Source organism: Bombina bombina, chromosome 2 (genome assembly GCF_027579735.1).
Source record: "Bombina bombina isolate aBomBom1 chromosome 2, aBomBom1.pri, whole genome shotgun sequence".
NCBI classification, from domain to species: domain Eukaryota; kingdom Metazoa; phylum Chordata; class Amphibia; order Anura; family Bombinatoridae; genus Bombina; species Bombina bombina.
In genome coordinates this window covers 351588983-351615933 of record NC_069500.1, presented here as the reverse complement: position 1 = coordinate 351615933, position 26951 = coordinate 351588983, and the positions used below count along the sequence as shown (strand labels likewise).

Here is a 26951-nt window from a genome sequence, read left to right as displayed (position 1 = left end):
ACCAGGAAACCTGCTGCTGCCCCTAAAACAGCATGAATTGAGGGCCCCCGATCCGGGATCGGATCTAGTGGGGGGCAGACTTTCTCTCTTCGCCCAGGCTTGGGCAAGAGATGTCCAGGATCCCTGGGCGCTAGAGATAATATCTCAGGGATACCTTCTGGACTTCAAATACTCTCCTCCAAGAGAGAGATTTCATCTGTCAAGGTTGTCAACAATCCAGACAAAGAAAGAGGCGATCGGAACAGGGACAGGGGTTTTACTCAAATCTGTTTGTGGTTCCCAAAAAAGAGGGAACTTTCAGACCAATCCTGGACTTAAAGATCCTAAACAAATTCTTAAGAGTTCCATCGTTCAAGATGGAGACTATTCGGACAATTTTACCTATGATCCAAGAGGGTCAGTACATGACCACTGTAGATTTAAAAGATGCTTACCTGCACATACCGATTCACAAAGATCATTACCGGTACCTAAGGTTTGCCTTCCTAGACAGGCATTACCAGTTTGTGGCTCTTCCATTCGGATTGGCTACAGCTCCAAGAATCTTCACAAAGGTTCTGGGTGCTCTTCTGGCGGTACTAAGACCGCGGGGAATCTCGGTAGCTCCATACCTAGACGACATTCTGATACAAGCTTCAAGCTTTCAAACTGCCAAGTCTCATACAGAGTTAGTACTGGCATTTCTAAGGTCACATGGATGGAAGGTGAACGAAAAGAAAAGTTCACTCGTTCCACTCACAAGAGTTCCCTTCCTGGGGACTCTTATAGATTCTGTAGAAATGAAGATTTACCTGACGGAGGACAGGCTAACAAGACTTCAAAGTGCTTGCCGCACCCTTCATTCCATTCAACACCCGTCAGTGGCTCAATGCATGGAGGTAATCGGCTTAATGGTAGCGGCAATGGACATAGTACCCTTTGCACGCTTACACCTCAGACCACTGCAACTGTGCATGCTAAGTCAGTGGAATGGGGATTACTCAGACTTATCCCCTTCTCTGAATCTGGATCAAGAGACCAGAAATTCTCTTCTATGGTGGCTTTCTCGGCCACATCTGTCCAGGGGGATGCCATTCAGCAGACCAGACTGGACAATTGTAACAACAGACGCCAGCCTTCTAGGTTGGGGTGCCGTCTGGAATTCTCTGAAGGCTCAGGGACAATGGAGTCAGGAGGAGAGTCTCCTGCCAATAAACATTCTGGAATTGAGAGCAGTTCTCAATGCCCTCCTGGCTTGGCCCCAGTTGACAACTCGGGGGTTCATCAGATTTCAGTCGGACAACATCACGACTGTAGCTTACATCAACCATCAGGGAGGGACAAGAAGCTCCCTAGCTATGATGGAAGTATCAAAGATAATTCGCTGGGCAGAGTCTCACTCTTGCCACCTGTCAGCAATCCACATCCCGGGAGTGGAGAACTGGGAGGCGGATTTCTTAAGTCGTCAGACTTTTCATCCGGAGGAGTGGGAACTCCATCCGGAGGTCTTTGCCCAAATACTTCGACGTTGGGGCAAACCAGAGATAGATCTCATGGCGTCTCGACAGAACGCCAAGCTTCCTCGTTACGGGTCCAGATCCAGGGATCCAGGAGCAGTCCTGATAGATGCCCTGACAGCACCTTGGGACTTCAGGATGGCTTACGTGTTTCCACCCTTCCAGATGCTTCCTCGATTGATTGCCAGAATCAAACAAGAGAGAGCATCAGTGATTCTAATAGCACCTGCGTGGCCACGCAGGACTTGGTATGCAGACCTGGTGGACATGTCATCCTGTCCACCTTGGTCTCTACCTCTGAAACAGGACCTTCTGATACAGGGTCCCTTCAAACATCAAAATCTAACTTCTCTGAAGCTGACTGCTTGGAAATTGAACGCTTGATTTTATCAAGACGTGGGTTTTCTGAGTCAGTTATTGATACCTTAATACAGGCTAGGAAGCCTGTTACCAGAAAGATTTACCATAAGATATGGCGTAAATACCTATATTGGTGTGAATCCAAAGGTTACTCTTGGAGTAAGGTTAGGATTCCTAGGATATTGTCTTTTCTACAAGAAGGTTTAGAAAAGGGTTTATCTGCTAGTTCATTAAAGGGACAGATCTCAGCTCTGTCCATTCTGTTACACAAACGTCTGTCAGAAGTTCCTGACGTCCAGGCTTTTTGTCAGGCTTTGGCCAGGATTAAGCCTGTGTTTAAAACTGTTGCTCCACCATGGAGTTTAAACCTTGTTCTTAATGTTTTACAGGGCGTTCCGTTTGAACCCCTTCATTCCATTGATATAAAGTTGTTATCTTGGAAAGTTCTATTTTTAATGGCTATTTCCTCGGCTCGAAGAGTCTCTGAATTATCAGCCTTACATTGTGATTCTCCTTATTTGATTTTTCATTCGGATAAGGTAGTTCTGCGTACTAAACCTGGGTTCTTACCTAAGGTAGTTACTAACAGGAATATCAATCAAGAGATTGTTGTTCCTTCTTTGTGCCCAAATCCTTCTTCGAAGAAGGAACGTCTACTGCACAATCTGGATGTAGTCCGTGCTCTAAAATTTTACTTACAGGCAACTAAGGAATTTCGACAAACGTCTTCTCTGTTTGTCGTTTACTCTGGGCAGAGGAGAGGTCAAAAAGCTTCTGCTACCTCTCTTTCTTTTTGGCTTCGTAGCATAATTCGTTTAGCTTATGAGACTGCTGGACAGCAGCCTCCTGAAAGAATTACAGCTCATTCTACTAGAGCTGTGGCTTCCACTTGGGCCTTCAAGAATGAGGCCTCTGTTGAGCAGATTTGCAAGGCTGCAACTTGGTCTTCGCTTCATACTTTTTCCAAATTTTACAAATTTGACACTTTTGCTTCATCGGAGGCTATTTTTGGGAGAAAGGTTCTTCAGGCAGTGGTTCCTTCTGTATAAAGAGCCTGCCTATCCCTCCCGTCATCCGTGTACTTTTGCTTTGGTATTGGTATCCCAGAAGTAATGATGACCCGTGGACTGATCACACTTAACAGAAGAAAACATAATTTATGCTTACCTGATAAATTCCTTTCTTCTGTAGTGTGATCAGTCCACGGCCCGCCCTGTTTTTAAGGCAGGTAAATATTTTTTAATTTATACTCCAGTCACCACTTCACCCTTGGCTTTTCCTTTCTCGTTGGTCCTTGGTCGAATGACTGGGAGTGACGTAGAGGGGAGGAGCTATATGCAGCTCTGCTGGGTGAATCCTCTTGCACTTCCTGTTGGGGAGGAGTAATATCCCAGAAGTAATGATGACCCGTGGACTGATCACACTACAGAAGAAAGGAATTTATCAGGTAAGCATAAATTATGTTTTTTTCTCTTACATATTGCAAGATGTCTCACGTTGCATCTGAGTCAGAAGATACTTCAGGAAAATCGCTGTCTGGTGCTGGAACTACCAAAGCTAAGTGTATCTGCTGTAAACTTTTGGTAGCTGTTCCTCCAGCTGTTGTTTGTATTAATTGTCATGACAAACTTGTTAATGCAGATAATATTTCCTTTAGTAATGTACCATTACCTGTTGCAGTTCCATCAACATCTAATGTTCAGAGTGTTCCTGATAACATAAGAGATTTTGTTTCTGAATCCATCAAGAAGGCTATGTCTGTTATTCCTCCTTCTAGTAAACATAAAAAATCTTTTAAAACTTCTCTTTATACAGATGAATTTTTAAATGAACATCATCATTCTGATTCTAATGACTCTTCTGGTTCAGAGGATTCTGTCTCAGAGGTTGATGCTGATAAATCTTCATATTTATTTAAAATGAAATTTATTCGTTCTTTAATTAAAGAAGTACTAATTGCTTTAGAAATTGAGGATTCTGGTCCTCTTGATACTAAATCTAAACGTTTAGATAAGGTCTTTAAATCTCCTGTGGTTATTCCAGAAGTTTTTCCTGTTCCTGGTACTATTTCTGAAGTAATTTCCAGAGAATGGAATAATTTGGGTAATTCATTTACTCCTTCTAAACGTTTTAAGCAATTATATCCTGTGCCGTCTGACAGATTAGAATTTTGGGACAAAATCCCTAAAGTTGATGGGGCTATTTCTACCCTTGCTAAACGTACTACTATCCCTACGTCAGATGGTACTTCCTTTAAGGATCCTTTAGATAGGAAAATTGAATCCTTTCTAAGAAAAGCTTATCTGTGTTCAGGTAATCTTCTTAGACCTGCTATATCATTGGCTGATGTTGCTGCAGCTTCAACTTTTTGGTTGGAAACTTTAGCGCAACAAGTAACAGATCATGATTCTCATAATATTATTATTCTTCTTCAACATGCTAATAATTTTATCTGTGATGCCATTTTTGATATTATCAGAGTTGATGTCAGGTTTATGTCTCTAGCTATTTTAGCTAGAAGAGCTTTATGGCTTAAAACTTGGAATGCTGATATGTCTTCTAAATCGACTCTACTTTCCATTTCTTTCCAGGGTAACAAATTATTTGGTTCTCAGTTGGATTCTATTATCTCAACTGTTACTGGTGGGAAAGGAACTTCTTTACCACAGGATAAAAAATCTAGGGGTAAAAACAGGGCTAACAATCGTTTTCGTTCCTTTCGTTTCAACAAAGAACAAAAACCTGATCCTTCATCCTCAGGAGCAGTTTCAGTTTGGAAACCATCTCCAGTCTGGAATAAATCCAAGCCTTCTAGAAAAGCAAAGCCAGCTTCAAGTCAATTTCTCCTCCTTGGAGTTTGAATTTGGTTCTGGGGGCTCTTCAAGCTCCTCCTTTTGAACCCATGCATTCATTGGACATTAAATTACTTTCTTGGAAAGTTTTGTTCCTTTTGGCGATCTCTTCTGCCAGAAGAGTCTCTGAATTATCTGCTCTTTCTTGTGAGTCTCCTTTTCTGATTTTTCATCAGGATAAGGCGGTGTTGCGAACTTCTTTTCAATTTTTACCTAAGGTTGTGAATTCCAACAACATTAGTAGAGAAATTGTGGTTCCCTCATTATGTCCTAATCCTAAGAATTCTAAGGAGAAATCGTTGCATTCTTTGGATGTTGTTAGAGCTTTGAAATATTATGTTGAAGCTACTAAGTCTTTCCGAAAGACTTCTAGTCTATTTGTTATCTTTTCCGGTTCTAGAAAAGGCCAGAAAGCTTCTGCCATTTCTTTGGCATCTTGGTTGAAATCTTTAATTCATCATGCCTATGTCGAGTCGGGTAAAACTCCGCCTCAAAGGATTACAGCTCATTCTACTAGGTCAGTTTCTACTTCCTGGGCGTTTAGGAATGAAGCTTCGGTTGATCAGATTTGCAAAGCAGCAACTTGGTCCTCTTTGCATACTTTTACTAAATTCTACCATTTTGATGTATTTTCTTCTTCTGAAGCAGTTTTTGGTAGAAAAGTACTTCAGGCAGCTGTTTCAGTTTGAATCTTCTGTTTGTTTTTCATTAAACTTTATTTTGGGTGTGGATTATTTTCAGCAGGAATTGGCTGTCTTTATTTTATCCCTCCCTCTCTAGTGACTCTTGCGTGGAAAGATCCACATCTTGGGTAGTCATTATCCCATACGTCACTAGCTCATGGACTCTTGCTAATTACATGAAAGAAAACATAATTTATGTAAGAACTTACCTGATAAATTAATTTCTTTCATATTAGCAAGAGTCCATGAGGCCCGCCCTTTTTTGTGGTGGTTATGATTTTTTTGTATAAAGCACAATTATTCCAATTCCTTATTTTATATGCTTTCGCACTTTTTTCTTATCACCCCACTTCTTGGCTATTCGTTAAACTGATTTGTGGGTATGGTGAGGGGTGTATTTATAGGCATTTTAAGGTTTGGGAAACTTTGCCCCTCCTGGTAGGAATGTATATCCCATACTAGCTCATGGACTCTTGCTAATATGAAAGAAATGAATTTATCAGGTAAGTTCTTACATAAATTATGTTTTTGTGCTTTTCCAATTGTCCGATATTTATGTTATGCCATTGAAATTGTGCGCTTTGGTCGCACTACTGTTATTCTTGTTTATTATATTTAAAAACCCAATAAAGTATTTAAACAAAAAAAAAAAAATAAGAGGTAAAATCCTTTTAAAATGATGAATGATACACATTGCAATGATGTCTATTAAGTATAACCCACTGCTTAGTGTTTTTTTTTATTGTAACAATGAAACAGACGGTTTTATATTACCTTAAAACCGTTATCTTGTAATATGCTTCTAATGATGTGTCGGAAGTAAATGATATGCTATTACGTTATTTAATTAATGCCAGAATGAAAAGTCAGTGTCCGACCATGACATTTCCACTCTCTTAGGCGCTAAGATTGCGTTTTGAAATTAAACTACTCTTTTTACCCTAGGAAATGACCCAGGAACATGAAGATAAGAAAACCCAGTATGACAGTTGTGCTGCTGGCCTAGAGAGCAACCGAGCTCAACTACAGCAGGTATAAGATTATTTTCTATACAGCAGTATCAGTGTATTGAGTGTTAATACATATATACTGTAGGTATCTATGGAAAGAAGTCATCTCTCAAGTTTACTGGGTGGGATTAATATAGTTTATTATTTCACAAAAATATGAATGTATGATTCATAATTTAAGTTCTCCTGTCTAAAAGGCAATTTTGATGTGCACGTTGTCTCTTTCTTATGTGGGGCATTTGCATTTGCCTTTCTTTTATTAGTCTGTTTTCTTGCATAGACTGGGAGTTTGTCACTAATTAATAAACCTTTACATTAATAGTTAATAAAGTGATTGCAATGTAATGCAAGTACGTCAAAAGGTTTAAAAATACATATCCCCCTAAACTCTCAGTCTGAATTAAAGGCATGTTGTGACATACGTAGGTGTCCACAGAAATTTTTTCTTCCTGGGGAGCAAAATATAAAATGCCCTGAACACAATAAAATTAATGTGCAGCAAGAGAGTTGCTTGTTTTACCCATCAGCTACACACCATTTTATAAATGGTGGCTCATTGACATCAAGAGAACAACTCAAGTGACTGTTTATTTATAATTATATGGAGCAAAATTCTGGGGTTGCATCCCCCCACACACACTCTGGAGGCCAACACTGTCTTCAGCCTCTTCCAACCAAAGTAATCCACTGCTCAGCTACATTTAAAATGTTTGTAAGATCACCAAATGCTTAATTTCTCAAACAAACTTCTAACTATTCGAAATGTATGCTTTATAAATTTCTTGAGTCATCCAGAAAAATAAGGAGAAAGTTACTTATTTCTAGTAGGATTTTGCAAAGAGGTATAAGTTCTATAAAATAATATGCAAAAAATGAGCCAACAGTAAACTTTTAGGAGCATTGGCATATAGGCTTCCTAGATGTCTCAAGTCTTGGTATATGGTCTCTGATATCTGAAGTAATTAAAAGCACTTCCCTGAAGTCTAAGGGGTAGAGCCTCCTTTTAGCCTTATTCCTTTTACTAAACTGGTTCAAATTCCACTTGTTTTGAGTTCAATTCACCAAGCTATGTCATTGCTCCAGCAGAAGTTTTTTTTGCACAGGTGATAAAAGAAGGCTACGACACAATAGGCGCAGAATCCTATTATTGCAAGGGTCCAGCCACCCAACAACCTCTTTCAGGAGACTTACCTATAAATGGTAGTCCTAACAAGCAAACACTTGAGAAAATTGTCTGGTAAGGAATTACATGCTCCTAATCTGAGCTTCCATTTTGACAGATAACAGTTTCCAGGTTTGGGGGCTGTAATCAAGGGCTCATAGAGTTCAAGGGGAATAGTTCAGAAGTCCTCCCTTCCTACAAATGACTTGTAATTTAGAACTGTGTTTTTGGCCTGAAGACCTGTCAGCTTGGTTGTAGTGGCCCACAATATACACCAAGAAGGAATGCACAGCAAATTTATATTGAGAGAAATACATTTACTTGACATTCCAGCTTTTCAGAATATGGAAATAGTTTTTGAAAGCCTCCAAAAGATTCACCTAAGAAGTTGGATACCTTTTATAGGTGTATTTTTGATTTCTTTGTTTCTGGCAAATGTCCAGAAACGTATGGTACAGCAGCAGCCTTTCCATAAAGGAATGCATGTTAGACTGGGTCTCTGCTTTCTCAAACATATAACAATAAGAACGTCCACAGCCCAAATGTGTTATTTATGAGACCAAGAAGGCACAATACAAGGTTGCAAAATAATAATTTCTATATTGGTTCAATGGACACTGTTCTTATTGAAATAGAGAAATTCAGAGATACATCTTGTGATAATAATGGAAAATTGTATTGCTTGTTTAAAGCTATAACTGGCATTCTTATATATACTGGATGTATACTGTATATCCTGGGATCATATTCGTTGCACCCCGGATATAGGGGCTCTCTTTTGGGATATTTTGTAAACCTCCTGGGAATATTATAAAATTTTAAAGATTTAAAGTTCCTTTTTTTTTCCTGGATTTATGTGTCCTCGTGGGTGCATGCGAAAATGCATTCCCAAAGAGCTCATTTGTTATTCAGGGGATATTATTTATAAAGATTTGATCCTTCTACAAGGTTTTAATAAATGTATTCTCTTGCAACTTCTTAAATTGAGCTTTAAGAATCTGTCCCTAAGGTAGATGGTGCCATTTCTACTTTGGCTAAACTTACTACTATCCCTCTGGAGGATAGCACTTCTTTTAAAGACCCTTTGGATAGGAAACTTGATTCCATTCATAGAAGGGTCTATTTGCAGTTAGGTTATCTTTTCAGACCAGCTATTGCTATTTCTGCTGCTTCCATTTGAGTGGATAGTCTTTTTGATCAGATTTCTGAGGATTCTGACAGTGAAGATTTTCTTATCCTTATAGGTTTGCTAAAATATGCTAATGCTATGAGCATGTCTTTGTCTCTTCTTTCTACACAAGCCTTACGGTTAAGGTCATGGTCTGCTGACGCAGTGTTTAAATCTAGACTCTTGAATATTTCTTTCTTTCCTAATGCATGGAGAGTCAAAAAATTCAAATTACTAGTGGGATATTCAACTCCTGGCCAACAGGAGGAGGCAAAGAGCACCCCAGCAGAGCTGTTAAGTGTGATTTCCCTTACTCATAATCCCCAGTCATTCTCTTTGCCTCTGTCACGGGAGGATGTGTGAAGATGGTGTCTGAAGATTTTTAATCTTTTCATGGGTACTTTCCCTGCAAGCAAGGATTGGGGTCAAGCTGTGTCCATCTCAATCTCTTTAGTAAGATTAATGGTGGCTTTAAGCAGTTAGAAGACGGCAAGGTGTTTTTTGCTTAACTTCTAACATTATTGCTACCCCTATTACAGAAAGCCAGGGTTGGTTACTCTGTTCTTTGGTTTTCTACAGGTCCCTGGTAGAAGTGGAGGAATCTGCCATACATTGGAAGCCTTTTCCCTGCCTGACAGAGCAGGATCCACAGGTAAGTGCTATCCCTTCTAGGTTAGAAGGTAACAGCATTCTAAGGGTTAATCCCTTTGTGGAACAGCTTTCAAGAATAGGGACTCTTATTAGAGTTATGTGGTACCAGCACTCTAAGGGGTAATCCCTTTGTGGACTCAAGATTTGGGACTCAGTATCTCTTATTAGAGATGTTTTATTACGGCTAAGACTTTATTTGGGCACTGCATAATGCTATGGAGAGTGTTTTAGAGGCTGACAATATATGGGCTTTGAGTTGAGACATATAATGCTTTCCTATATAGGGACAGTTTATGTGACAGTTTAGTGAATATCCGGAGCAACAAATCTGCTGTTAGTTTTTGCGCCGTTTACACAGTAAGTGGCGCAGTTTATTTTGTTTCTGGTCACATGACCACTCATCCACACTTCCGGTTTCGGCTTCTCTGCTCAGAACAGAGTTTTGCTGTGGCTTGTGTGATAGTTTGCAGATCCGGTGAGGAAAATTAATTTGTTACTTTTGTTAAAACTGGTGCACAATATTAAAATAATTTATTGCTAGTGGAGTCTAATTACTTTTAGTGATGGACACTAATGAATACTCTGTGTCATTGTTGCTTTCTTTGCTTGGAGGCTAAAATCCGGTGCAGTTTTGCTCCACTTGTTTAAATAAAACATTATTTAAGGATAAGATTACTCTCTCAGAGTCCCCTGTCTCTCAGGACAGTATTGTCCTAGCAATGCCTCAGCTTTCCCCTCAGAAGTCCCAAGATGCACCAGCTTTGCATGCAGTGCCCTGCGGTTCCTCTCATCCACCTGCTGGGGGGTGTATTTACCAGGGGATTTTGCTGCACAGATAACTTCTGCGGTTTCTGCAGCTTTGTCAGCTTTTTCAGTTTCTGGTAAGAGGGAAAAGAACATATTTCTCTGGGTAAGGGTACTGACTCCGCTAAGTCGGCATTGGTCAGTCTCCCTTATTTATCTGATGATGAGGATACCTCAGTGGTTCTGATTTTATAGTGGAGAAGACTCGGAGGTTAATTTTGGGTTTAAGTTATAACACCTCCAGTTACTTCTGAAAGACGTCCTTGCAACTTTGGAAGAGAGTATATGATGTCCCTTCTTCTGTAGAAGTTTTTCCTTTTCCGTACCATATGTCGAAAATTATAGCGCAGGAATTCCCTTTTTCCCGTCACCTGCTTTTAAAAAGATGTTTCCTGTTGCTGACGGGACTCATGGCGCACAGTAAACGATAGGGGGTGGAGGTGAGCGCCAAAGTAGGCTGAGGAAGGGAAAGGGGGACAACTGTAGCCCACAATGTGGGTCCTCCTACTAGTAGTTATTGAGTGAATGTACAAAAGATATATGCTAAAATGGGTATACAAGTTAAAAATGTATATCAATATTTATTCCACACAATCGGTTAAAAATATCAGTGATCTTCTAAAACATACAGTCAAAAAGATATATTACACATTCATAAATAATCATGGATCCATGTTACAATAACGAAATGTAGAAAATGACATAAAATCTGAAAAAATAATAAAGATAAAAATAAAAGTAAAAATGACCTGGTGCACCTAAAAACGTCTGACAATGAATGACCTGATAGGCCAAGTGTCTTAGTATGGGTGGTACTCTATGGTACAATCCGGATATTGATGAGTGTTCTTATGATTGTATTTATCCAAACAGATAATGGTGTGAAAAAAAGGAAAAGTGTCTATATTATATATCCGATTCAGAAAAATTCCAAAATAGTGTGTATCCTGTGATCCCAAATGTGAAGAAAATATAAGTAACTTTGCAAAAAATGTGGAAATCCTCAAATGGGTGAAACAAAAAGAAATTAGTCTTTCAAAAGTTAATCAATAAGTGTCCAAAATGATAAAGTGGATTCTGTGCAGTGAAGTTGTCTCCCAGTAGGATACAATAAAACAAAATAAAACTGTGCAAAAACCTGCAAAGAAAACAAACAATACTATAATATATATAAACTGTTCAGTGGATATATCAGTATTATGCTTACTCAAATCAGTCGACGCGTTTCGGCCATATCCTCCTGGCCTTTATCAAGACTAACATTGTGAGTAAGCTAAGGCAATTTATAAGAGCTGTAATTGATGTTTGGGCGCCAAAACCTAATAGGCCACGCCCCTTCCTGTTAAGTGCATTATGGGTATGGGCAAAATGTTTCGATTTAAATCGTGCTATTAAGAAAATTTTTTATTTTAACTACTTGCTGTTACTGTTTTCTCAGGGTCAATTCTGTCTGGGCTATTGCTTTTACATATAAGCCCTTGGTTAGCATATTTAAGGTTGATTAGATTGATATCGACCTACACTTCCGGTTTCGTTAATGTTTACTGTGTTGACTTCCGGTTTCCCTTCTGTATACTAATTATGGCTTATGTCCTATGAGTGAATTTTAGTGTCTTGCTTGAAATGACTCTCTATTTGTTTATTAAACATGATCCCCTTTTGTTTATTTATAGATAAATTAGAAGCTTCCGATTTATGTTTCTGTTATCTCTATATGTTAGTATCATAGGTGCAACTTTCACTTCCGGTATCGCTGTTTTATAGCACTTCCGGTTTATCTTTCACTTCCGGTATCGCTGTTTTATAGCACTTCCGGTTTGTGTTGTTTTGTATTTTCGCTGCTTATGAGTGTTGATCATTCTAACCTTAAACCATGACACATTGTGTAATGTCAAGTTTCCACTCTAACTCTGCTTTGGCTAGTTAATGGGTATAGTGCATATAGCGTCCTTTCTTATTGCTCTTTGCACCAATTTTACACTTCCGGTATCGTTGTCTAATACTTCCGGTTCCGGTGTTTATTGACATAAAGTCATAGGGACCAGATTTAGCAATCTCAGCTGCCTTTAGATAATATCTGAATATAGTGGGTAACATGTTGGGTACATAAGTCAATAGTTTACCAGGATCGTGTGTACATCTCACTGTAGTTAATGTGTTACAAGTGAATAATTAATGTACTTATATCAAATCTTGATATATCTCGTATAATCTAATACAGACACATACTGATATGTTGAACAGTTCGAAAATATAATCCATTAAAAACAGTCTATAAAAAATACAATCTGATAAAAATACAATCTGATAAAAATCTGATAAAAATGCAATCTTATTAAAAACTTATTAAAAATACGATCCGTTAAAAGTAAAAACCAATATGTGGTGTATAAAACAGCATCTAATCAAAATCAAACTGATGGTTATACTAGTGAAGTCCAAACTTGCCATATATATAATGTTGGCTGAATTGTAATGGGTGCCTCCTAAAATCAAAGTGCCAGTTAGTGCAAATAGTAGCTCATAGCTCATGTCGAAACATGGTGTTAGATCATGATCAGACAGTTTCAGTCCCAATAGGATTGTGGACAAATACTTTAAAATAACTAATAACCCCAGATTCAATTAAAATCCTTTAAAATTTTTATCTCTATAGCCGTAAATTTCTATATTACAAAAATCTCTGTGTTTAAAAACACTGTCTTTAAAAACATTGTATATAGAAAGTCTAAAAAGCAAATTGGGCCATAAAATCTAGATCGGGCTATTTATATGAGATGCTCCAAAAATGGGTGAAGGCTGAGAAGACAGTGGAGGCCTCTTATCTGATGTGCACATAAATGAGTTATCCAGATCTACAGTCTTACAGAGGAGAGTCTATGCTTACAGTGAGCCTACACTTATTGAATGGAGGTGATATGCGATTAGATGGAGAATAGGGGAGTGGGTGTCTCTACTAACCAATGGTTAAGCTTTATTTTGTGAGACTGAATAGGTGTGAGAGATCTTCTTTATTGTTTAGGCCCTTTGGATACAAGCTATTCAGGGTAAATATCCATTTGGACTCATGTAAAAGTAATTTATGTTCGTGGTTACCCCCTCTAGTAGTAGAGACACCCACTCCCCTATTCTCCATCTAATCGCATATCACCTCCATTCAATAAGTGTAGGCTCACTGTAAGCATAGACTCTCCTCTGTAAGACTGTAGATCTGGATAACTCATTTATGTGCACATCAGATAAGAGGCCTCCACTGTCTTCTCAGCCTTCACCCATTTTTGGAGCATCTCATATAAATAGCCCGATCTAGATTTTATGGCCCAATTTGCTTTTTAGACTTTCTATATACAATGTTTTTAAAGACAGTGTTTTTAAACACAGTGTTTTTAAATATAGAGATTTTTGTAATATAGAAATTTACGGCTATAGAGATAAAAATTTTAAAGGATTTTAATTGAATCTGGGGTTATTAGTTATTTTAAAGTATTTGTCCACAATCCTATTGGGACTGAAACTGTCTGATCATGATCTAACACCATGTTTCGACATGAGCTATGAGCTACTATTTGCACTAACTGGCACTTTGATTTTAGGAGGCACCCATTACAATTCAGCCAACATTATATATATATGGCAAGTTTGGACTTCACTAGTATAACCATCAGTTTGATTTTGATTAGATGCTGTTTTATACACCACATATTGGTTTTTACTTTTAACGGATCGTAATTTTTAATAAGTTTTTAATAAGATTGCATTTTTATCAGATTTTTATCAGATTGTATTTTTATCAGATTGTATTTTTTATAGACTGTTTTTAATGGATTATATTTTCGAACTGTTCAACATATCAGTATGTGTCTGTATTAGATTATACGAGATATATCAAGATTTGATATAAGTACATTAATTATTCACTTGTAACACATTAATTACAGTGAGATGTACACACGATCCTGGTAAACTATTGACTTATGTACCCAACATGTTACCCACTATATTCAGATATTATCTAAAGGCAGCTGAGATTGCTAAATCTGGTCCCTATGACTTTACGTCAATAAACACCGGAACCGGAAGTATTAGACAACGATACCGGAAGTGTAAAATTGGTGCAAAGAGCAATAAGAAAGGACGCTATATGCACTATACCCATTAACTAGCCAAAGCAGAGTTAGAGTGGAAACTTGACATTACACAATGTGTCATGGTTTAAGGTTAGAATGATCAACACTCATAAGCAGCGAAAATACAAAACAACACAAACCGGAAGTGCTATAAAACAGCGATACCGGAAGTGAAAGATAAACCGGAAGTGCTATAAAACAGCGATACCGGAAGTGAAAGTTGCACCTATGATACTAACATATAGAGATAACAGAAACATAAATCGGAAGCTTCTAATTTATCTATAAATAAACAAAAGGGGATCATGTTTAATAAACAAATAGAGAGTCCCATTTCAAGCAAGACACTAAAATTCACTCATAGGACATAAGCCATAATTAGTATACAGAAGGGAAACCGGAAGTCAACACAGTAAACATTAACGAAACCGGAAGTGTAGGTCGATATCAATCTAATCAACCTTAAAGATGCTAACCAAGGGCTTATATGTAAAAGCAATAGCCCAGACAGAATTGACCCTGAGAAAACAGTAACAGCAAGTAGTTAAAATAAAAATTTTTCTTAATAGCACGATTTAAATCGAAACATTTTGCCCATACCCATAATGCACTTAACAGGAAGGGGCGTGGCCTATTAGGTTTTGGCGCCCAAACATCAATTACAGCTCTTATAAATTGCCTTAGCTTACTCACAATGTTAGTCTTGATAAAGGCCAGGAGGATATGGCCGAAACGCGTCGACTGATTTGAGTAAGCATAATACTGATATATCCACTGAACAGTTTATATATATTATAGTATTGTTTGTTTTCTTTGCAGGTTTTTGCACAGTTTTATTTTGTTTTATTGTATCCTACTGGGAGACAACTTCACTGCACAGAATCCACTTTATCATTTTGGACACTTATTGATTAACTTTTGAAAGACTAATTTCTTTTTGTTTCACCCATTTGAGGATTTCCACATTTTTTGCAAAGTTACTTATATTTTCTTCACATTTGGGATCACAGGATACACACTATTTTGGAATTTTTCTGAATCGGATATATAATATAGACACTTTTCCTTTTTTTCACACCATTATCTGTTTGGATAAATACAATCATAAGAACACTCATCAATATCCGGATTGTACCATAGAGTACCACCCATACTAAGACACTTGGCCTATCAGGTCATTCATTGTCAGACGTTTTTAGGTGCACCAGGTCATTTTTACTTATATTTTTATTTTTATTATTTTTTCAGATTTTATGTCATTTTCTACATTTCGTTATTGTAACATGGATCCATGATTATTTATGAATGTGTAATATATCTTTTTGACTGTATGTTTTAGAAGATCACTGATATTTTTAACCGATTGTGTGGAATAAATATTGATATACATTTTTAACTTGTATACCCATTTTAGCATATATCTTTTGTACATTCACTCAATAACTACTAGTAGGAGGACCCACATTGTGGGCTACAGTTGTCCCCCTTTCCCTTCCTCAGCCTACTTTGGCGCTCACCTCCACCCCCTATCGTTTTCTGTTTACATCGGGTACACTAGGGTATCCGTTGAGGAGAGCTAGAGGTATTCCCAATCCCCTCCCCCCATCTGTCTTCTGCGCAGGATCTACATTCACTCTCTTCATGGCGCACAGTACCCAAAATAGAAGGAGCTATTTCTACTTTAGCCAAAATAACTACTTTTCCCAATGAGGATAGTTGTTTCTTCAAGGATCCTATGGATAAATAAGAAGCTGGAAGCTTACTTGAAAAAGATGTAAATTTTTCAGGGATTGCAGTGGCAACCTGGTGCAAGTATTGCTACGGCCGCGGGGGCGGCATCTTATTGGTGCGATGCCTTGTCTGACCTGATATCTGAGGAGACTACTATAGATGAGATCCAAGATAGGATCAAGGCTCTGAAGTTGACCAATACTTTCATTTGTGATGCAAACATGCAAATGCTTAGACTGGGAGCCAAGATTTCTAGCCTTGCTGTTCTAGCTCGCAGGGCTCTGTAGTTTAAAATCTTGGTTGGCAGATGTGACTTCTAAGTCCAAACAACTGTCTTTACCTTATAAGGGTAAGACTTTGTTTGGTCCTGGTCTGGATGAGATAATTTCCGAGATTATGGGTGGAAAGGGATCTTTCCTACCGCAAGACAAGAAGAATAGACATAAGGGTCCCCAGAATTTTAATTTTCGTTCCTTGGAGGTCTGGTTAACCTTGGAAAGCAAACCAAAAAACCTTCTGTTGATTCCAAAGCGGCATGTTTTGGATCAGGTAGAGGGCAGGCTATTTCTTTTTTTGACGGGCATGGATCCGCGATGTCCAAGATTCTTGGGCTGTGGAGATTGTTTCTCAGGGATACAAAATAGGATTCAATTCTTGTCTCCCCAGGGGCAGATTTCTCCTGTCAAGGTTATCTGTAAACCAGATAAAAAGAGAGGCCTTCTTAAGCTGCGTAAAGGACCTATGTTCCCTAGGAGTGATTGTTCCAGTTCCTATAGAGGAACGGGGTCAAGGATTCTATTCAAATCTGTTTGTGGTTCCCAAAAAAGTACCTTTGGTACAGGAAGGTCAGTTCATGACCACCATAGATCTGAAAGATGCGTATTTACATATTCCCCTTCACAGGGAACATCACCAATTCCTTCAGTTTGCATTTCTGGACAAGCATTTACAGTTTGTGGCTCTTTTGACCTTGCCATGGCTCCTCATCTTTACAAAGGTGCCTGGGGCCCTTCTGGCAGTGGTCAGATCTTAAGGAACAATGGTGGCGCCTTACCTGGACGACATCTTGGTTCAAGCATCATCTTTTCAGTTAGCAAAATCTCATACAGAGATGTTGTTATCTATTGTTCGTTCCCACGGGTGGAAAGTGAATCTGGATTAGAGTTCCCTAGTACCAGACACCAGGGTGTGTTTCTTAGGAACGATTATAGATTCTATTTCCATGAAGATTTTTCTGACGGAGGTCAGGAAATCCAAGATTCTGGCATCTTGCCTTGCACTTCAGTCCTCCACCCGTCCATCTGTGGCTCAGTGTATGGAAGTAATCGGTCTGATGGTAGCTTCAATGGGCATCATTCCATTTGCTCGGTTTCATCTGAGACCACTACAACTATGCATGCTCAGACAATGGAACGGAGACCACTCGGTCATATCTGAGAGGATAGTTTTGGACCCCCTATCAAGAGACTCTGTAGATTGGTGGATTTCGCAGGATCATCTGTCTCAGGGTACATGCTTCCTGAGACCATCATTGGTGATTGTGACCATGGACACCAGTCTTTTAGGCTGGGGTGCTGTTTGGGTTTCTCTGAAGGCTCAGGGTCTTTGGACTCAGGAGTTGTCTTTGTTTCCCATAAACATTCTAGAGTTGAGAGCAATTTACAATGCCTTGATAACCTAGCCTCAACTAGCTTTAGTCCAGTTTATCAGATTTCATTCGGACAATATCACCTTGGTGGCTTACATCAATCACCAGGGAGGCACTCTGAGCTCCTTAGCAATGATGGAGGTGACTCGCATTCTCCAGTGGGCAGAGTCTCATCATTACCTCCTTTTCCGCCATTCACATCCTAGGAGTGGACAACTGTGCCGGCAGTCTTTTCATCCCGGGGAGTGGGCTCTTCACCCAGAGATTTTTACTATGATAAATTGGATCTGATGGCGTCTTGTCTGAACGCGTTCTGATAGATGCTTTGGCCGTGCCTTGGAACTTTAGTCTGGAGTACCTGTTCCCCCCCCCGTTTGCCCTCCTTCCTCGAGTCATTGCTCATATCAAGCAGGAGAGGGCGTTGGGATTCTCATATCTCCGGCCTGGCCCCACAGGATCTGGTTCGCAGATCTGGTGAAGATGTCCTTTCTTCCCCCTTGGAGGTTGCCTCTGAGGAGGGACCTTCTACTTCAAGGTCCCTTCCTCCATCCAAATCAATCTCCAAGCAGTCAGCTTCAAAGAATCTAGAACGCCTAGTCTTAGCTAGGCGTGGGTTTTCTGAGAAAGTCATTGATACTATGCTTCAGGCTCGTAAGCCAGTTATTCATAAAATTTACCATAAGGTATGGCGTAAATACCTATATTGGTGTGAATCATAGAATTTCTCTTGGAGTCGTGTGAGGGTTCCTCGCATCTTGTCCTTTCTTTAGAAGGGACTGGAGAAAGGTTTGTTAGTCAGTACTCTGAAGGGTCAGATTTCTGCACTGTCTATTCTTTTGCATAAATGTCTGGCAGATTTACCAGACGTTCAATCCTTTGTTCAGGCTTTGGTCAGGATCAGGCCTGTGTTTAAACTTGTTGCTCATCTTTGGAGTCTTAACCTTGTTCTTAAAGTTTTGCAGCAGGCTCCGTTTGAGCCTATGTATTCGGTTGATATTAAGTTGTTACTGTGGAAAGTGTTGTTTCTACTTGCTATTTCTTCTGCTTGCAGAGTTTCCAAACTTTCAGTTCTGCAATATGATTCTCCTTATCTTATCTTTCATGCAGATAAGGCGGTCCTTCATACTAAATTGGGATTTCTTCCCAAGGTGGTATTGGTTCACAGCATCAATCAAGAAATTTGTTGTTTCTATTTTTTGTCTGAATCCTTCTCAGAAGGAATGTCTCTTACACAATCTGGATGTTTTGCATGCTCTCAAATTCTATCTACAAGCAACTAAAGATTTTCGGCAGTCTTCTGCCCTGTTCGTTGTTTTCACTGAAAAGGGTAAGGGCCAGAAGGCTATTTCTACTACTCTTTCTCTCTTGTTCAGAAGTGTTATCTGGTTAGCTTATGAGACAGCTGGACAACAACCTCCTGAGAGAATTATGGCTCATTCCACTAGGGCTGTTGCTTCTTCATGGACTTTTAAAAATGGTCTTCTTTGCACACTTTTTCCAAATTCGATACTTTTGCATCGGCGGAGGCTTCTTTTGGGAGAAAGGTTCTTCAAGCGGTGGTGCCTTCGGTTTAGGTCTGCCTGTCTTGTTCTCCCTCCCTTTCATTACGTGTCCTCTAGCCTGGGTATTGGTTCCCACTAGTAATTGGAATTTGTGGACTCACCATGCCTTAGGAAAGAAAGGAAAATTTATGGTTACCTGATAAATGTATTTCTTTCCGGGCATGGAGAGTCCACGACCCGCCCTTATTGCTTTTAAGACGGCTGTTTTTTGTTTTTGATTTTTGTAAATCTCAGGCACCTCTATACCTTTTGTATTATCTTCTTTTCCATTTTCCTTCTGCCGAATGACTGGGGATTATGGGTAAGGGTACTGACACTTAACAGCTCTGCTGGGGTGCTCTTTGCCTCCTCCTGCTGGCCAGGAGTTAATTATCCCACTAGTAATTGGAATTCGTGGACTCTCCATGCCCGGAATGAAATTTATCAGGTAAGCATAAATTTTGTTTTTCAGGTAGAGATATTGTTTGGGGTGGATCTACATTCTATTATTTCCACCACTACTGGTGGTAAGAAAGCTTTTCTTCCCAGAGACAAGAATTCTAAGGGTTAATTTAAGGCTTCTAATAGTTTTCGGTCCTTTCCTCAGAATAAGGAGCAAAAGTCTGATTTCTCCACAGCTAAGAAAGGTTCCTCAAGTTGGAAACCTAGCTCTAATTGGAACAGGCCTAAACAGGCCAATAAGTCTATTCCTGCTCCCAAGTCTGTATGAAGGTGCAGCCAATCCAGATTCTCTGCTAGGGGACAGGTTAAGTCTCTTTCAGGAGGCAAAGTTTCAGAATGTTTCAGATTCTTGAATATAATTTCCTAAGGTTATCAGGTTTTAGGGCAAGACCCACAGGAAGGTTTCTTTTGTCAAATGAAGAATTCCTAAATGCTCAGGATTTTCTTCAATCAGTCCTGGATCTGGAATCCATTGGTGTGATAGTTCCTGTTCCTCTGCTGGAACAGGGACAGAGTTTTTATTCCAAGAAGGAGGGAACTTTCAGACCAATTTTGAATCTAAAGGCTCTGAGTTTATCAGAGTTTCATCTTTCAAAATATACTATTCAATCTATTCTGCCTTTTATTCAGCAATGGCAGTTTATTATAATAGATTTAAAGGATGCTTACCTCCATATTCCAATTCACAAGGATAACTTTAAGTTTCTGAGGTTTGCTTTTCTAGATAGCTCTTTGTTTGTTGCTCTACTTTTTGGTCTGGTTCTGGGGGCTATTTTGTCTCTCATTTATTTCTTGGTTCTAGCTCCATCTTGACATTTAGCAGAACATCACACCAACACACTGTTGTAGTTTCTTTATCAACATGGTTGGAGGATCAATTTGCTAAATTGTTCTTTAGTTCTTCAGACAAATGTTAATTTTCTGGGGTTCCAGATAAATTTAGTCTACATGAGATTTTCTCTAACAGATCAAAGAAGATTGAATTTGGTTTCTGCCTGTCAAAATCTTCTCACTGTTGCTCTTTGCATGGATGTTTTACATTTTACAATTACAGCATCCATTTGTTCTTTTTCATATAAGACCACTTCAGCTTTGTATGCTTCGACAGTGGCGCAGGGATCATACTCTGTGGTCTCAGAGGATTTTTCTAGACTTCAAAACAAGACAGTTTCTGTTTGGCTTCTTTAGCTTATGTTTTTTGGTCTGTGATCACTACAGATGCAAGTCTTTAGGATGGGGAGCTATTTTGTGGTCTCTGACAGTGCAGGGAGTTTGGGCTCCTTGGGGGGCAAGGTTGCTTATAAACATCTTAGGACTTTGTGCAATTTTCAAAACTCTTCAAGCTTGGCCCTTACTGAAAGGAGCCAGATACCAGGAAAATGTATTATAAAGTTTGTAAAACTTATTTCTTGTTGTCTTGATCATGTTTTTTTCCTTGCATTCTTTCAAAATTCCTAGAATTATGCAGTTTTTGCAAGATGGTTTGGATAAAGGTTTATCCGCTAGTTATTTGACAGGTCAGATTTCTGCTCTTTCTGTTTTGTTTCACAAAAAAGTTGCTAATCTTTCCGATATTCATGGTTTTGTTTAGGCTTTGGTTCATATTAAGCCTGTTATTAAACCAATTTCTCCACCTTGAAACTTAAATCTGGTTCTGAGGGTTTTGCATGCTCCTTCATTTAAGCCTATGCACATGGTGGATATTGTTTCATTCCTGGAAGGTTTTGTTTCTTTTGGCTACCTTTCTCTGCTAGGAGAGTTTCTGAACTCTCTGCTCTTTCTTGTGATCCTCCTTATGTAATTTTTCATCAGGATAAAGCAGTGTAAGAATTAAATTTTATTTTCTTCCCAAGGTTGTGTCTTCGGTCTATTTAATCATATAAATTGTTGTCCCTTCTTTGTGTCCTAGTCCTAAGAATTCTTCAGAGAGGCTTCTTCACAATATGGATGTGGTTAGAGCTTTGAAGTTTTATGTTGATGTTACTAAGAATCTTAGACAAACTTTTAGTTTGTTCACTTTTTGCTCCTAAGCAAGGTCAGAAAGCTTCTGCTGTATCGTTGCTAAAGGTTTTTGCATTAGTTCACTAAAAGTTCAGATCTCTCTTTCAGTTTTTTTCCCAGTGGAAAATTATTCTCCTTCCTGGAACTCTTAGGCATTGAAATAGATTTGTCTTGTTTTCGGTCATCATATTTCTATCTAGGATGTGATTTTGGTCCCAGGTTTTGTTGCATCATCATTTTGAACCTATGCATAATCTGTCTTTTAGGAGTAAAGCCAGGGCATTTTTTATGGGGGTACTCACCGGTACAGAGTACCGCCACCTCTTCCACCTCATAACAGGTAATATTTCTAATCATCATGTAAATATTCTAGGTTTAACAAGAGGGGGATGCAAAATATATCAAGTATTGTAAATAACTGTCTCCCTTTGATTTTCTCAAAGTTACGGAGCACAATATATCATAGCTATACATGTTTCAAAGCTTGTTGCTCGATTTACTTAACTGACATTTAATTAATTTACTGTTCTTTTTTTTTTCTAAAGGTTTGCATCAGGGCTATACTTGTCAGGAATTAAGAAACTCCAAAGGCATTTTTAGTTTGTTGGATTTTGCTTGGCAATTCTTATGGCATGTGAACGGAGGAAGAAAACATGCCTTCAACATGAGTGTGCATTCTACTAGAGCTATTGATCACTAAGTCCTGCCTACATTCTTTCACTATTTTCTATAAACTTAATATTTATTGTTACAGATAAATGTTTTTTAACACTTAAAGTATTGACTACTGAAGGCACACTTGACTCATATTCAGTGCCTCCTGTGTCTCTTTTTAACTTTTGGAACTATTTATATGGGTCAGTTTTCTCTTTCTCCATTCTGTCTCCATATAGGCCATGCTATGCATTACGTGATGTGTTCAGGGAGGGAGAAACATATGCAGGACAGGAAACCCCCAGAAGAATTTTAAAAGATTATTACCTTCTGCAGAAGGGACAAGCCATTATACTAGACTAATACCTGTCTTTGTCGTTACTTCATGATTTAGAAGCAGATTTGATTTTTTTTCTGCAATATATTTACTCATATCCCTCCACAAGCTCAACAACTATCCAGTCTCTCTGCTTTGTTGTCTATCAGGAGTAGTAGTTTAGGTCTGATGATCTCTTCTAGTCTGAAGATTGTTTTATTATGAACTGAGGAATAAAGAAGAAATGTGACAACTCTCTGTATTTTTCTATAGTCCTGTAAGGTTCAAATATCCATTTAATAGTGGCTGTAGAGTATTGGAGATTGTTGATCCCAGAAATAAAAAAAAAATTATATATATATTATTATTATTATTATTTTTAAATATATATATATATATATATATATATTGTCCAGGGCCTGATTTACAGCCCAGGTGCCTCAGGACACCAAAATCTGAAGCACCCTGCTCCTCCAACCAGCACTCCCCGTTCCCCGCTGTGCTGGCCTGAACTAGGATGGCAGTAAAATAACATTACCTCCCTGTGCCCCTAATTTTATACAACTTTCTAATTTACTTCTATTGTTTAATTTGTTTCCTTCTCTTGTTATCCTTTGCTGAAAGGTTTATCTAGGCAAGCTCAGGAGCAGCAAAGAACCTAGGTTCTAGCTGCTGATTGGTGGCTGGATATATTTACTGATTGTCATTGGCTCACCCATGTGTTCAGCTAAAAACCAGTAGTGCACTGTTGCTCCTTCAACAAATGATAGCAAGAGAATGAAACAAATTAGATAATAAAAGTAAATCAGAATGTTGTTTAAAATTGTATCCTCTATCTGAATCATGAAAGAAAAGTTTTGGGTGTCATATCCCTTTAACTTGTCTTCAGGAATTACAGTATTTTTGATGCACAAGACTCTTTTTATTATTCTTATTATTTTTTTATACTATAATTTGTCTTGTATTTCAAATGCATGATGCCTGAAAAATTGAGTTATGCTTTTTTTTTTTATATACTGTAAAATATGGTATTTCATTATTTACACAATATTCGTTACCTCTTTAAACTGTAGGATGTGAAAGTGCTTCAGGACGAATGCAGTCAGGCAGAAAGTCAGTATCATTATGTGAACTTGCAGAAAAAGGTAAGTTGTTGCGTGGGTACCGGAGTATAGATAAAGACTGACACTTAGAACTGAGTGTTCCTTATTCTTCTTTAGATTGTGGAAATGCAAATTCAGCAAGTAGCAGATGAAATGAAAGTGTACGCTTCTCCAGATCCACAGGAAAGAAAGAAATCTGTCAGGTACATCCATTTGTTTTGTATTTCTGATATTACATATGCTAATTTATGAAAGCTATGGGGCAAGTGTACTAACTTCTGTTATTCAGACAGATATTACTAAACAGATTCTGGTACAGCCACAAAAAATGTATGAAATGATGCTGCATTTGAAGGAACATTCAGAGGCAAAATTAACACATTCATTTGAGTGTGTCATTTTTGCCTTGCTGATCCTAGCTATGTGTTTATCTCCCACAAGAGAGTTAAATACATAGGTAAAGTACCACTCAGAAGTCTGAAACATTGCAGCTGCCAAGCCGATGTGGCCTGTGAGTCAATCAGGACTTTACCTATGTGTTTAATCTATTAGTGGGGGTTAAACACCTATCTAGGATCAGTAATACAAACAATCAATGATCTAACTAATGAAAGTGTGTAATTTTTGCATCAGAATGTCCCTTTAACATGAAAACACTCTCACCTGTACCCTTTATTTTTAATTGTGTCATTCCATATTAAATATGTCACACACAGGTGCATCAGGGGTTGTGACCTATTGGAAACACACAAACTATTTATACTATATTTTGGATACTGTAAATAAAATTGGGATCTTTTTGTGTAAATGAATATGTATGTGTTTAGAAACTGACTTTTCTGACTGGAAAACCTTCCTCTCTGTGACATATGTCAGAAAATTTTTCTCTTTATGCTTATGCACCTGTGTATTCCAGATCTTTTGAATATGATTAGAAAATCCATTACAAAGAGCATTCCATCATGTTTTAAAGATGACACTGATATAATCTCTTCAGTGTATTCACATTTTCCATTATAAAAATACATCCATCATGGAAGTACTGACAATATGTGAACTGTGTATTTTGGTATCTAAAGTTAGAACAGTTTAGAATCTATTCAGCATTCCTTCCTAGGTCAAAATTATAAATAGGGAAGAAACATAAATAACGCCCTAGTATATTATCTTCGCTTTGTAGTGTGCTTTTTATAGTTAGCTTCTATTACAATTGACAAGCTTACCAGCATTTCTGTCTACAAAAAATGCATCCATGTATTATATATAATTTTATATACATTCTGGGACAAGCTCAAGTTGAATAGAAAGCAAATGTTTAATTATATATTAATAAATATGACAGTAAGCATTGGGGACGGCCGGGCAATTACCCACATTTATGGCCAAGAACTTTCACAGTCAAAAAGCCGGCCAGCAAAAAGGGAACACACACGGTTATTCAAGCCACTCCCGTTTTACTGCACAGACTTCACATGGAGTGAGAAGGAAGAGACAGGCAAGCACAGATTGCTGTGTGTTGTATGCTTACCACATTTTACAATGGGAAACAGAAAAAAACTGTTTAACTTATTGCAGGGTGGTTTAGGCTATACAGAAGCAAGATAAAGTATGTGAACCCTTTAGAAATGACTGCATTTATGTATAAATTTGTCTTTAAGTCTGGTTTGATGTTCATTTAAGTTACATTAATCAACAAACACAATATGTTATAACAACACAAATTATTGTATTGTTCTTGTACATATTGAATATCATTCAAATATTTACAGTATAGGTTAGAAACAAGTATGTGAAACCCTAGGCTAATGACTTCAACAAAAGCTAATTAGATATGGAAATTGGCAAACCTGGTGTCTAATTAATGAAACGAGATTGGGGGTGTGGGTTAAAGCCACTTTAACCTATAGAAAGCACTCAAACATTTTGCATTTGCTATTCATTTTGGAGGTGTGGGTTAGAGCTACTTTGACTTATAAAAAGCACATTTTGAGTTTGCTATTCACAAAATGCATCTGTTGATGTGAACCATGCCTTGCAAAAAAAGAGCTCTCAGAAGAGCAAGAATTGTTGCGTTGCATAAAGCTGGAAATGGTTAAAAATTAATCTCAAGGAGCCTAGATATTTATCTGTCCACTGTTAGAGAAATTGTCTTTAAATGGAGACGATTTAGTACTGTGACCACTCTCCCTAGAAGTGGTTGTCCAGCTAAGATGACTGTTGCATCAAAAGCCACTTCCCCTTTCACTTGTGCACTTTGGAACTATCGCTCTGTTTGCAACAAACTCACTTCTATACATGACCTCTTTATCTCCCACTCCCTCAACCTTCTGGCCCTAACAGAAACCTGGGTCTCTCCACTAGACACAGCATCCACTGCTGATCTGTCACATGGGGGTCTCCACTTCAGCCACACTCCTAGGTCTGGTAATAGACAAGGAGGTGGTGTAGGTATTTTACTTTCCTCTCGTTGCACCTTTCAACAAATACATCCCATCTCTTCCCTCACATTTTCCTCATTCGAAACCCACATGATTCGCTTATTCTCTCCTCTTTCTATACGTGTTGCAGTCATATACCATCCTCCTGGCTCCTCAACTCAATTTCTAGATCACTTGGCTGCATGGCTACCTTATTTGCTTTCCTCGGACACCCCTTCCCTCATTCTTGGTGACTTCAACATCCCTCTTGACAATCTCACTGCCTCCTCTGCAAAACAACTTCTGCAACTCACTTCCTCTTTTGGTTTGTCACAATGGACTAATTCTCCCACTCACAAAGATGGTCACTCCCTTGACCGGATCTTTAGCTATCGATGCACCCTCTCAAACTTCACAAACTCCCTCTTTCTGACCACCATCTCCTTACTTGCAACAAATCATCCCTCCCTTTAACTCTCCCTCCTTCTGCTCCTCACACCAAACTTCACAGAAGCATTACGTCATTAGATCAACAACAGCTTTCTAATTCCCTCAAACCTCTGACCAATCTATCTGCCACTATAATTCCACCCTTACATCCGTCCTTGACAATCTCGTCCCTCTTACCATAGCTCGGAAATCAAACACTCATCGTCTGCCCTGGCATACTCCTCTGACACGATACCTACGCAGATGTTCCCGTACTGCTGAGCGGCACTGCAGAAAATCTAGGAGTTCAGCTGATTTTCAACATTACAAATTTAT

At 38.5% G+C, this 26951-nt stretch overlaps 1 protein-coding gene across 1 annotated transcript in view; it reads left to right on the top strand.

Moving 5' to 3' along the window:
- Window positions 1–26951, top strand: part of IFT81 (intraflagellar transport 81) — a 302650-nt gene that overhangs the window by 186531 nt on the left and 89168 nt on the right. Inside the window, exons 9-11 of the mRNA XM_053701734.1 lie at window positions 6337–6423; window positions 23740–23811; window positions 23887–23972. Coding sequence (XP_053557709.1) covers window positions 6337–6423; window positions 23740–23811; window positions 23887–23972 — 245 coding nt within the window. The remainder of the gene's footprint in view (window positions 1–6336; window positions 6424–23739; window positions 23812–23886; window positions 23973–26951) is intronic.